General features: G+C 36.0%; 1 protein-coding gene across 1 annotated transcript in view; it reads left to right on the plus strand.

The window, feature by feature from the left end:
* The window catches only part of grip1 (glutamate receptor interacting protein 1), a 269,102-nt gene that overhangs the window by 234,500 nt on the left and 21,672 nt on the right, over positions 1-12,930 (plus strand). The window contains exons 13-16 of the mRNA XM_079398707.1: positions 572-717; positions 2,775-2,855; positions 10,166-10,235; positions 12,534-12,679. Of these exons, the coding sequence (XP_079254833.1) occupies positions 572-717; positions 2,775-2,855; positions 10,166-10,235; positions 12,534-12,679 (443 nt within the window). The remainder of the gene's footprint in view (positions 1-571; positions 718-2,774; positions 2,856-10,165; positions 10,236-12,533; positions 12,680-12,930) is intronic.

Genomic DNA, 12,930 nt, shown 5'->3' on the forward strand with positions numbered 1-12,930 from the left:
GTCGAGCTCTAAAGAGAACAAAAAAGTTCCTAAAAGTAAATCTTTTCCTACAGCGCAGCTCTAAAATCATCAAACGCCATTGGTTCTTGAGGCTAATCACAATATAACACGTTTTAATGCTTTACACTTTTGTTGGTGGTGGTGCTAGCAGCCCACACTGGATACCAGCATCCAAAACACAGCATATGCATTATGGTGACCAGCTTTGCTGGTGTTTTTAGCAGTGAAAGCAAAAGCAATATTGCTTCTGTTTGGCTCAAACGCCATTTTGGAATTCAATAAAGAGTTTTTGTTCCCTCAGCTATTAAAAAGAGCTTTTACTCTGACCTTGAGCTAAGAGGACATTTGTATTTTTGGCTAAAGTGTCACATCCACTCACTAATGTCTATTTAACGGCGCCAGCTGGCATAATATAAGTGCTTGGCTGGTCAGTTTGAGATATTTCCTGGGTCCCAACACCTCTTTTTGTCTCCCTCTATGCCAGTCTATAATTTTTATTTTATGCATTCAGCACAGCTAGTCTGTTGGCCAGTGTAAGAGGAATGGAGCTAAATCTGCTCTCTGTGCACAGGTGTGGCATCCTGCAGATTGGCGACCGCATCCTGTCAATAAACGGCATCCCCACTGAGGACAGCACGCTGGAGGAGACCAATCAGCTGCTGAGGGACTCAAGCATCACCAGCAAAGTCACACTAGAGATTGAGTTTGACGTAGCAGGTGGGGACACGTACCGATTCATCAATTCCAAACCTGTTTGGGAATGAAAGATCCATCTGGCCACATCCTGCATTTGTACTAGAGTTTTTATTTTTATTTTTAAAAGTTATGCCATAATTCTGAAAGCCCAACCTTCTGGAATGTGTTTGATGCATAGAAATTATTAGTACTGCATGACAAGTGGCCTGTGATTTAATAGGTAGCTACTATTTCCGGACAGACATCCGCATGAAAATACTGTTAATATACTTTAATCTGAAAATCCACTACACATTCTCTCATTTTTCCATCTCATGCTGTGCTTTGGCAGTGTAATCACAGTATGGGCCGTGTGGAACGTCTGTATTCCTTGAGACGCGCTGTAATTAGCTTGTCATCCTAGTGTTTTGTCTTGTTTAATTTGGTTTGATATTTAATTAGTTTCTTTTATTTAGCTTATCAGGAATCTTTTAAACTGTGTTTCTGACTACTTCAAGGGTAGTCACAGACTTCTGGTACTAGCACACAGACCGCCTCCTGTCCATTAACCAATGAAAGAAAAAAAAAATCTGTTTGACATAAATATTTATTTATTTTTTTTACTTTCTATTCATTATCTACGGAGCCCCTTAGAGCGCATGGTGGTGGAAAGATTTCGGGGTGATTTTTTTCAAATCTTTTGCGTTCTCTCGCAAAACTTTTGCGTTCCCTCGCAAAACTTTGCGTTCTCTCACAAAGATGTTTGCTTTTGAACGCAAAAGATTTGAAAAATATTTTTTCCTCCCACCACCATGAGCTCTTAGGGTCTCCGTAATTATCTATTCTTGAGCAACAAATCAGCATAATAGAATGATTTCTGAAGGATCATGTGACATTGAAAACTGGACTAATGATGCTGAAAATTGCTATCACAGGAATTAATTACATCTTAGAAAAGCATTATTTTGAATTGTAATAATATTTCACAATATTACAGTTTATTACTGAATCTTTGTTGTTGAGCATGAGATTTCTTTTAAAAATATAAAAAAATCTTACCAACCTCTAATTTTTGAACAGTGATGTTAATTATGTAAAACCTAACAGACTAGTTAATTGAATTTGGGAACTTATATTTGTCATATTTTTGGCATGACATGAACGTACCATAATTGCAAAACCCACTTATTTCCATTTTGCAACACGCAGTTTGAAAACTGAATGTCAATTTTCTGTGCAATCTAATAAAATGTAAATGTTTTATCACATTTGCTTTTGAAAGGAAGGGCTGGAAGGAGAACAGCTTTACCATGTTTTTGCTCTTACGATATTCTTTATCGCTCAGACCAAGTGGTTGTTTTAAAAGACAGTTTTGTTGATTTGGATTAAATGAGTTGGCTTGAGTTATTCTGCATGATCATTTCAAGAGCAGAGGTCGTTATGTGACATGGCGGGTCACTGGAGAGCAGTGCATTTTCTTTCTTTGAGTGCTTTGACACTTCTGTCATTCTTTTTGATTCTGACTCACTGCCCAGAGGAGAAGGACATATTTTATGGAGATTTTCTGTTCCTCCCCTCTATCCCAGACTGAGCTTTCTGGGCTTCTGTCAGAAAGATTTTCTACATCTATGCCTGAGAGAAAGACTGAATTTTTAACAGCGGTCTCTCCGAGTCACTTTAAAGAGAGGGTTCGCCCAAAAAATAAATGTTATGCTGCCATTTACTCTGCTTTCTTTCTTGCATGTAAAACAAAGCCGGTAAAAGCTACTCTTTTCCATCCCATGAAAACCTCACATGTTCATTGTATGAAGAAAAAAAAAAAAAAGCTTGGACATTCTACTAAACATCTTATTTTGCTTTCCACGGAAAAAAAGATCATCATGCAGGTTTGGAATAGGTCATCAAGGATGAATAAATGATGACAGAACTATCCTTTAGAGGTGAACTAGCCCTCTAATAAATGTCAGTTTGGTCATTCGCCTGATTCTCCACTTTTCAGCTTCAAAATGGTCTATAATGGTCTATACTCCACAGTGACGATATGGATAGACTTACATCTAAAAATTAATCTTTTGTATTTCTGTCCTTGTCTCATCCAGAATCGGTTATCCCAAGCAGTGGAACCTTCCATGTGAAGCTACCAAAGAAGCCAGGTGTAGAGCTGGGCATCACCATCAGCTGTACGTATTCTTCCCTCAGTAGTTTTATGCATATTAATAAGGCTGTCTTTGCTTGAGCTCCTTGACCTTCAGTCCAGATGTAAATTGTATTTAATGGTGCATGTTAAGGCAAGCAAAAACCTTGAACGAAGTTGCTTTGGATACAAGCATCTGCCAAATGTATGAATGTAAATGTAAGAAAGTGTACAGTGAGAGACTGTTGTTAAATAACCTTATAATTTTCCACTTTTTCCTTTAATTGCACCTTCAGCATTTTTCTGTGCATTATCCAGGCCACAAATTAAAAAAATACGTATTCACAATTAGGTCTTTTTTCACTCCTTATATCACTGAGACATAAATATGTGACATTTAACCTTTGTTTCAGTTCCATAGATATTAAAGAGACACATCTGGGTGACTTATTACTGGGTAACTGGGGAAATAATGTAGCTGTTGCTTATTAGGTTGCTGGAAAAACTTTCTCACTCAAAGGGTTTTTGCTTATTTATTAAATTTTTGAAGTTCTGCATGAAAAGAAGTGCCTAATTATATATTATCTCTCATTTATTGCCATTGTAGATTTAATTGCTAGGCACAGACTGTAGGTTACAGTGGCTGCGTCCAGAACTGAAGGCAGTTTCAGTGTGTTGCCATGTTGTGTCATATCTCATGATCTATAATGAATTCCAGTGAGCTTTAGGGATAACCAAAAAATAAAAATGTGACTACAGTACGCGTAGAAAAGGACAAAAAGAGAAAACTGCTATAATCGCTTCTTTCAATCACTCTATCAAATGCCATTTGCTTTTGTTCAGCCATTTGCAGGGCACACATAGGATTGTGGGATATTATAGGCTTCCAATGTCTTCCTGTCAGTGCTGGTGTTATTTGTATACTATTATAATTTTATTAATATTTCAAATTAGCTTTTATATTTTCAGTTTTCATTTCAACTGTGTTTTTTAAATGTAAAATAATTACAAATATTTTTATAACTTGTTTTATTTGTTAGTCATTTTAATACTTCATCTTAAACCTGTATGGAGGACCAAACCTGCATAAATTAAATATGAATAAATACATATATTAATGAATAAATAGATAAATAAATGTGATAATAGGAAAATAAATAAATGAATAAACGACTTGATAAAATAAATGATTAATTTGTAATAAAATTAAATTTTCCCCCCTTAATTTATTTTCTGCTTTTATACATTTTTAAACATTTTTTTAACTTTTATTTTTTCACTAATTCATTTTTATATTATTTTTAGATTTATTTATACATTTATGAATTCGTTTTTTTTTTTTAGAATAATTTATTCCCACATGTATTTATTTATTCATTTATTTTTACTTTTCCATTTACATTTTTATGGAGGTTTGGTCCTCCATAAACCTGTTTCAGTTAAGGCAACATTTAAAAAATTTTGTTTGTAGTTTTTCATCTAATATTTATGTTTTATTTCAGCATTATTTCAAGTAACAAAGATTTTTTTATTAATAGTTTTCATTTTAATTAATGATAACAACAGAGAAGTCACAGTCGATGTGACAAAACTGTGTTTGAAACTTTTTTTGGCATTCAGATGCAGCCAGTGTCTTTATTTTTAGAGAAAAAATGCATTGTGGGGATTTAAGGCATTGAACTTGGGATCCTGCCTTTGAACTACAGCTATATATCAGTTTTACATTGGACTTTTCGACTTTTAGCATTTACACCACTTTCCAGACCATCACCATTCCCTTCTTCCTCCAGAGATACTGTGTCTAATCTTCTATTGTGTCATTTGTTTACCATCACCTGACTCTTTGGAAAGGTAGTTATAGACGGATCTGCCTGTGAATTCAAACTGCAGTCAGGGGCTCTGCAGAGCTCGCTCCGTAAACCCCACGCTCCAAACGCTTGAAGCCTTTGCCAGCTGCTTCATCAATGCCCACCTGCATTGTCAAGCCAGACATATCCCCATTACAGCAATATGATACGAACTTTCTTGTTATTAGCCAGTATGCGTCTTCGTGAAACACATTGGTTGTACCCCCATGCAACAACCCAGCAGTAATTGCTTCTCTCTGAAGCTGAGGAGTTGTTTACCTCCAAAGCAATTTTGCCTGTCGTCCTCCACAATTTCTAAATGAAAGTATTTATTATCTTGCTGGTCATATACAAGTCCTCGCATTTGTTACTAATTTGATGGGGCAAATTCTCCCAGGATTGGCTATGTAGATATGCATAGTCCAAAGATAATAGCAAACGCTTCCCAGTAAAGCTTATTTGTGGGTTTTACAGCTGTCTGAACTTCCTTAATGAACCAGACAAACTATTGTGCCTGTGTTAACATACTGCTGTAACAGCTTTTCAGATCATTAAAAATTCCCAGAACTGTTGGTTCCCATTCCACTGCATCTTCTCAAAAATTCCATGATATCAATAAACATAATAGCTCAACTGTTTTGATTTACTCACCTTGTTGTTCCAAAATGGTGTTTAGTTCTTCTATGCAAGATAAAAAGAGAAATTATGAAGAATAGATTGATGGCTCTTTTAACATGCAATTACAGTCAATAAAGCTGCAAAAGTGCCATTAAAGTACAATAAATAGTCTATATAACTCTGTATTACACAGAACCCGTATAATAGCTTAGTGTGAGGAAATTCAAGATGTTATTCAGTGACGCCACCTTCTCAAGTGAGCTTTTCACTCAAAATTGAGTCAGTGAGTTGACCTCAAGAATCAGATCAATTCAATTTATGAACAAATGAGTCAGGTTCATACAGTGAACTGGGTAATGAATCAAAAGTTTCATTAAAAAGATTCATAAAACTGGAAAATGAATCAAATGAATGACTAAAGAATGAATCAACAGATTCGATGAATGATCCATTCACAAATTAGACGTGCACAATTACTTTTTGGTCTGTTCCTCACACAATATTGAAATGTCCTCAGAAAACTTAAAATACAGTGCACAAGTCTCTTTATGGTGTTTTGGAATCCTCTTTGAAGCTTGTCACCTCCATTCATAGTTATTGCATGGAAAAGAGCAGCATGAACATTCATAAAAATATCTTCTTTTGTACCTTACAGAAGAAAGGAAGTCGTATGGAACTATGTAAGAATGAGTAAATAATGAAATTAGTGTAATTCAGAAATCATGGAGTTTGCACTCTTGTTTTTAACTAATGAAGACCGAGTACTGGAGGAAATCCCATTCTATTAAAGCACTATTATATATATAAGCACAGAAAGTCTGCTCAATTATGCCTCCACTTGGCTCGGGGCCAGCAGGATGTCTGAGAAAGTCAACTTTTATGGCTCCGAATGAGAGAGAAAGAGATGTAGGCTGTCCTATCCACGTGTCAGTTTATGTATATGGGCTTTGCCGAGCTCTCATGGCCTTCCTGAGCAGTTTAATGGCTTTCTGCTTTGTGCCTCTGTGGGGCTCGTATTTCACAGGTACTAATAAAGCCATAGTGGGACACGTTTATAGATGTCTTGTTTACTTCTCCTTAAAGATTACCTTGTCTTATTCTCCCAGTGGCATCTCGTTTGCTGTGGACTGGAAAATTAAAAAAGATCTACAGTTTGTTTTCAGTCTGATTTTTAATACTTTACATGATGTTACATGCAAGTTGTATCATGAATGACGAAAAACAACTTGAAATCCAAATTCAGACCACAGGAAATAGTTTTTAATCATTTTTATAGCCAAAAAATGAATTATTTATTCTTAAGATCATCACCATGGCTAGCAGAGGTAGCATTACTGTAGAAATCAGATCAGATGATGCACATAGCAAGTGTTTAATGATGTTGTTCCAGTTTGACACTTAGCTTGTGTCAAGATTGGAATTCACCTGGTCAGACCAACGTGAGCAGGCAAAGTGCAGAGACTGAATGAGCCACACTATTTATCACGGTTAGGCCAAATAGCAGTGCAAGCAAAAGTGGGAAACTATGAAAAATCAGCTACCAGCGGCAACCACAGTGCCACTAGGAAGCCGACAGAAGATAGCTGTGCTCTTCCATTCTGAATGTCATAATGTAGCCTGTCTGACAAATAAGAATGATCTTGTTGCTTGATTTCCAAAACATACTATCAAGCTGTTTATGTAAGAAGTCATTTTTCCCCCCTTTTTTTTGCTCTGGATGCTTGCTGTAAAATTCATCAGAGCTTCAGCTGAGTTGAAAGAATGTGCTTTGATGTGCTCCATCTGAAGGTGACATCACTGCTGTAATGCAGCATATGCTGAGATGCCTTTAAGGTCATCGGACATGCGCTCTCTTTGAGCTGAGCAGAAAACATGATTATTTCTATGGTCCGAGAACTCTGTAACATTTGGAGATTGAATTGTCAGATACATCTCAAGACCTGTGTTGCTGACACTTTGACAATTTGCTCTCGGATACCTTGTTCAAACCTAAGCTCACTCTAATTAACATCCTTAAAGCAATTTCTTTCCTCTTGTTTAGTGTTGTATTCTACCATCAAGATTGAATCTTTGACCTTTCTCCATTGAGTCATCCTGTACTTCATTTTCTCTCTCAACAGACAAACCTCTCTGACTTGCTTTTTAATTTGAAAGTGGAAATGAAGTATCTTAAGTAATTTGAGTCTCTCAGGTCATATTAGCTAAATAAAGAAGCATTACAGTAAAAAGGCATTAGAGAGGGTTTTTCCCTCCATACTATATATAGTCCCACTTCAATATATTCCTTGCTGAAATATGCATTTGTATTATAAATATGCAATTATATCACTATGATTCCACATTTCAAATGCATTTTAATATATTTTTAATCTTCATTGAAAATACAAAAAAGTAAAAATCTATTTTTTTTTTTTTTACAGATGAAAAGGCATTCGAGTTTTTTTCCCCTTACAATATATAGCCCTAGTTACAGATTTGTCTGTCAATTTTTTTTATTAATAAAAAAGGTGTGTGTGTGTAATATCTCACAGCCTACAAAATAAATAGATAAATATTTTATCTTTGTTGAAAATACAAAAAATACTTTCTCTCTCTCTCTGTTTCTTTCTCTCTATTTATTTACAGATGAAAAAGCATTAGAGAGGGGTTTTCCCCTTACAATATATAGCCCCAGTTATGCATTAGATAGAGAAATACTTTATCTTTGTTGAAAATAATAAAATAATATTTATATTAATATATAATATATATTACAAAAAAACTGTTCTCTCTCTCTCGCTCGTTCTGTGTATATAAAAAATATATTTATTTACATTTATGTATTTGCAGAAAAACTTACATATTTTGTATTTTTCAACAATATTTTATTGTTTTATTTGTATTTTCAACAATATTTTATGAATAATTGTATTTTATTGTTATATCTTATTAATTTATTTATTGTTTAGTCTTTTAGATATTCCATCATACTAACCAAGTTCTCAAGTTATCAAGCTGTTCTTTCAATTGGAGCTTGCATGGTTATTCTCTAACCATAACAACCCACCACAGAAAACCACTGGGACTGTCTGTCCGACACAGACACATGCTTGGCATCTCAATGCGTAAAGCTTAAAGAACAGAGCCCCACAGGGCAGCAGAGGGCAATTCCCCATCACTGGCAGGCTGCACTGAGCATCAGAATTGATGATGATTAAGCTGTACCACCATCTGGAAGGCATATTAGGTAGAAAAGTGAGCAGGATTAACAAAAGAGTTTATTTTTCTTATTCGAAGTGAAAAAGACATGACCTTCCAGTCTGTCTGTGACGCATTAAGCGAACATGAATCACCCTGAGCTCTGACTGAGAGAAAAATGTCACTTGCCGTCACGGTGTGTCACTTGAGAAGTTTGATATCGCACCTCCAGATGCTCCTGGTGGGCTAGGGACCATATGACATGTGATTATGCACTCACATCTGTCCCATGTGCTCCACAATACGACTAAAGCTGCTAAAAAGGTCTATTTCACACTGACGTAATGGCTGTATTCCAAATCCTAGAGAGCTGGCAGCATTTTAGGCCCGTTTATACTATTATATATTTAATAGTTTATATGTTACGGACGGGGTGACAACTGAGTAGGGGAACCAAATGCGAGCTTTATTAAAGAATGTAATCAAAATAAACAGGATAAACAACAGGAAACAACTACATCCAAGGCAAGACAAAAGAGTAATCCAAATAATAGGTGAAAGTCAGGGCAGGAAGCAAACAATCCCAAACTAGGGAAACAGTCCAGAGTCAAAACACAGGCAAAGCAAAAACTAAGAAACCAGGAAAACACACGAGAAGCAAGTATACTCTTATAATTGTCTGCTAACAGCAAAAACATGACACAGCAATGAGTGTGTGAGAGTATCCAACTTAAATAGTCCTCCTAATCAGTTCCTAGGCAGTGGGTTATGGGAAATGGAGTCTGGGATTGAGTGGAAAAGGTATGGGATGGATTGCCCTCTAGAGGAGCACATGGGCACTCTAGCTAGAGATTGTGACATTATAGTAATATACAGCAATTTATTACTATTATGTATAAAACATAACTACATCTGGATTCACAAAATAGTTAAATATTGGTCAATTGGTCAATAAATATTGGTAAATTTATATTGAACACTCGGATGTTCTGTTAATAAAGTTTAGAAATAAGCAGGTTTGTCATAATTACTGCAGATATCTAGCTTACAGTACTGTATATGGGGGAGCTTTGAATATTGCATTGGATGATGGGAGCTTTAGAGTCAAAATGGTTAAAAACAACTATCCTAGATTTCCCTAGTGGGGGAAAAGAACAGCTTAATCCAAAGCCTAAGCTTATTTGCTGGTCTTGGTTTGTCAGGCTGGTCTGTTTGGCTGGTTTTAAAGGAGTTTTGAAGATAAGCAAACCATCTTGGTAAAAAAAAAATTGTTTTTCTGCGGTTCGTTCTTTGTTTAAAGACTATAATTTTTATATATGCTCAATTATTTGCTGTATGACTGTCTTCCACCTGGCACTGTGGAAAATGTGCATCTCCATTGTCAGTCATTCAGAGTGGCATCTTTTGCAGTGTCATCATGTCATTCTCCAAGCTAAGAAAATTGTAAAATAGACAACAAAACCATCAGTTCTGACATGACTGGACTGGCAAGTACTTGTTCACGCTACCAAAAGAAACTAGTTCTGGAACTGAGGCGCACTACAAGTCGATAAAAAGCTCTTGCTGTGTCATCAGATTTTCTCCCTCCATTTTTAAACACATTTTTGTCATCCAGGCGGAACCTTTAAAAACACTTCTCAGCTGTTAACTAAGAGTTAGATAATCAGCAGTGTTGCCATTAAACAAGTTTGATTGTTCTTTTCTCTCTTCACAGCTCCTTCCAGTAGGAAGCCCGGAGATGCACTCATCATCTCTGACATAAAGAAAGGCAGCGTGGCGCACAGGTACCACCTTAAATCATTGTCTCCTTTAAAATGTACTCTTAAATTCTATAGAAATGCTAATCTCCTGCATAATAACTTGTGCGGTAAACAGCCTCCAGCGCACCTACACCCACCAGCATCTCACGCTTTGCTATATTAAAGAAAAACACATAATAGATGGATTACATTTTCTACCCAAGTGCACAATGTTTCACTCAATATAACACGCTCTAAAAAATGTAAATGGGGGTAAAAATGTCTAAAACATACTCTGATCATTTTGGCTCAGCATAACTTTAAAAAAAATACAAAAATACAAAAAGTTTTGAAAAGCATTGAAAATTATTGTGCTTGCTTTGAGTTGCCTAAGATGACTTATTTTTGTATTTTGAATGGTATATATTATATGCTTTGAAAGTTTGGGGACAGTATTTTTTTTTTTTTAGGAAATTGATACTTTTATTTACCAACACTCTTAAAAATAAAGGTGCTTCACGATGCCATAGAAGAACCTTTATGTCTAAATGGTTCCATAAAGAACCTTTAACATCTAAAGAACCTTTCTGTTTCACAAAAGATTCTTTGTAGCGAAAGAAGGTTCTTCAGATTATAAAAAAAGTTAGGAAAGATATGGTTCTTTAAAGAACCTTTGACAGAATGGTGATCCACAAAAACAGCACAACTTGCAACATTTATAATAATAAGCACCAAATCAGCATATTAGAATGATTTCTGAAGGATCATGGGACACTGAAGACTGAAATAATGGCTGCAGAAACTTCAGCTTGGCACACTCTCATCCAAATCAACGCTTCACCCGTGCTTTAAATAGCATCGACTAGACCCAAATGGCGAATGTAATGACATCTGTGCACAGAATTGAGCATGACTACAAGCGTATGCTATCTGCATCGACCTGCGGAAGCTTAGTTATGCATATAAATGCTAATTTTCTCCAGGCTATAGAGGAGTGCTTCTGATTGAGTGCGGCTGGGAGAACGTGTAACCCTCCATATTGACATAAATCTCAGCGGCTGCCCTGAGGAAAGGTGTAGAGTGCTGTTTGACTGCATTGTTGTTGATTGTGAGGTCTATACTGGACTGTTTACAGTAAAATCAAATCTAGCTCTACTGACTAGCTTACATTTTTTTTCACTCGTAGCTCGAGGTACAGTACTGTATAGAAGTTTCAGGTTGGTAAGATTTTTAATTTATTTGAAAGAAATCGTAAGTATGCATCTATTTGATAAAAAAACAGTAAGAATTTTAATATTGTGAAATATTATTACAATTTAAAATAACTGATTTCTATTTTAATATCTTTTCAGTTTTTAATGAATTTTCCGTTTCATTACGCCAGCCTTCAGTGTCACATGGTCCTTCAGAAATCATCTAATATGCTGATTTAATGCTCAAGAAATATTTCTTATTATTGTCAATGTTGAAAACGGTTTCTATTATTGTAGAAACCTTGATGCATTTTCTTTCAGGATTTTTTCATGAATAGAAAGTTCAGAAGACCACTTTTGACCAATTTAATTGATCCTTGATTTAAAAGAATTTGTTTTGTTAAAAATCTCCTTTCTCAAGCTCAACTTTAATTTTTAACAAAGGCTTACAAAGCTGAAAAAACAAAACAAATTCTCCATGGTAATAGTTAGGGTTGTTGGGGGAGGCTGTATACCGGTATAATTACTTTCTTTCAGCACACATACTCTAATTTCCCATGCTTTTACATAATAGAACATATGTTTACTTGATAATTATGTGAGGAGGAAAGAGAATTAGGTTATGAACCTCAGTGTACACAGTGGAGTGGTTAAATACGGGTCTGTCCGTCTCTGTATTTAGACGCCTGTGTAAGATGGCCTTGGCTCTCGCAGTCTTTCACATCTTGCTCTCATCTATTTCAGCTCTATTAAAAGAGCCTAAAATAAGTGAGCCATTTAATATGATGAAGTGGTGGAATAATTGTGAATTCAGGCAGGATTACATCTCGGTGTCTAATCTGAATATAGAACGGCACACAATTATGGCCAATACGATAAAAGTCAGTTGTTGGGTTTTTTTTAGTACCTCTGGCTGCTCTTTACTCTGTACCCTGGTCAATACACTGAATAATGGATGTGTTTTCTTGCAGAATGTGAGCTCAGACTACAACGAAATGATTGTAAATATCTGCATAAGGGAGAAAATAACCTTTCCTTCAAAATATCACAAGACGAAATGGAGATGTGTTGCATGGTTGAGGCAATGTTAGTTAAAAAAAATTAGAACCATTTATGCTTGTAACTCTTTTTTTCTTGTCCTCTTTCAAAGGACGGGCACCCTAGAGCTGGGGGATAAGCTTTTGGCGATAGACAACATCCGTCTGGACAGCTGCTCCATGGAGGACGCCGTTCAAATCCTGCAGCAGTGTGAAGACCTGGTTAAACTCAAAATCCGCAAGGACGAGGACAACTCAGGTACCTCTGAGCCTCTGCAACTACAAACCCCACACGGACGCAAATTAATACTAAAAGCCCCCATGTGCGGCTAGAAGACCTCAGCAAAGACGTCTGATGCAAACGTTTGTTTGCCAGGATCAAGATAAAGAATAAGCTATTAGGACCTGACTGATTAGCTTACTCTAATGTAATCTGGTTTCAAAGATACGGCAAGGACAGAAAAAAGGACGAGATGAGAAAAAAACATGGCAGCATTATTAGCTATTAAT

Source organism: Barbus barbus (genome assembly GCF_936440315.1).
Source record: "Barbus barbus genome assembly, chromosome: 39".
Classification (NCBI taxonomy): Eukaryota; Metazoa; Chordata; class Actinopteri; order Cypriniformes; family Cyprinidae; genus Barbus; species Barbus barbus.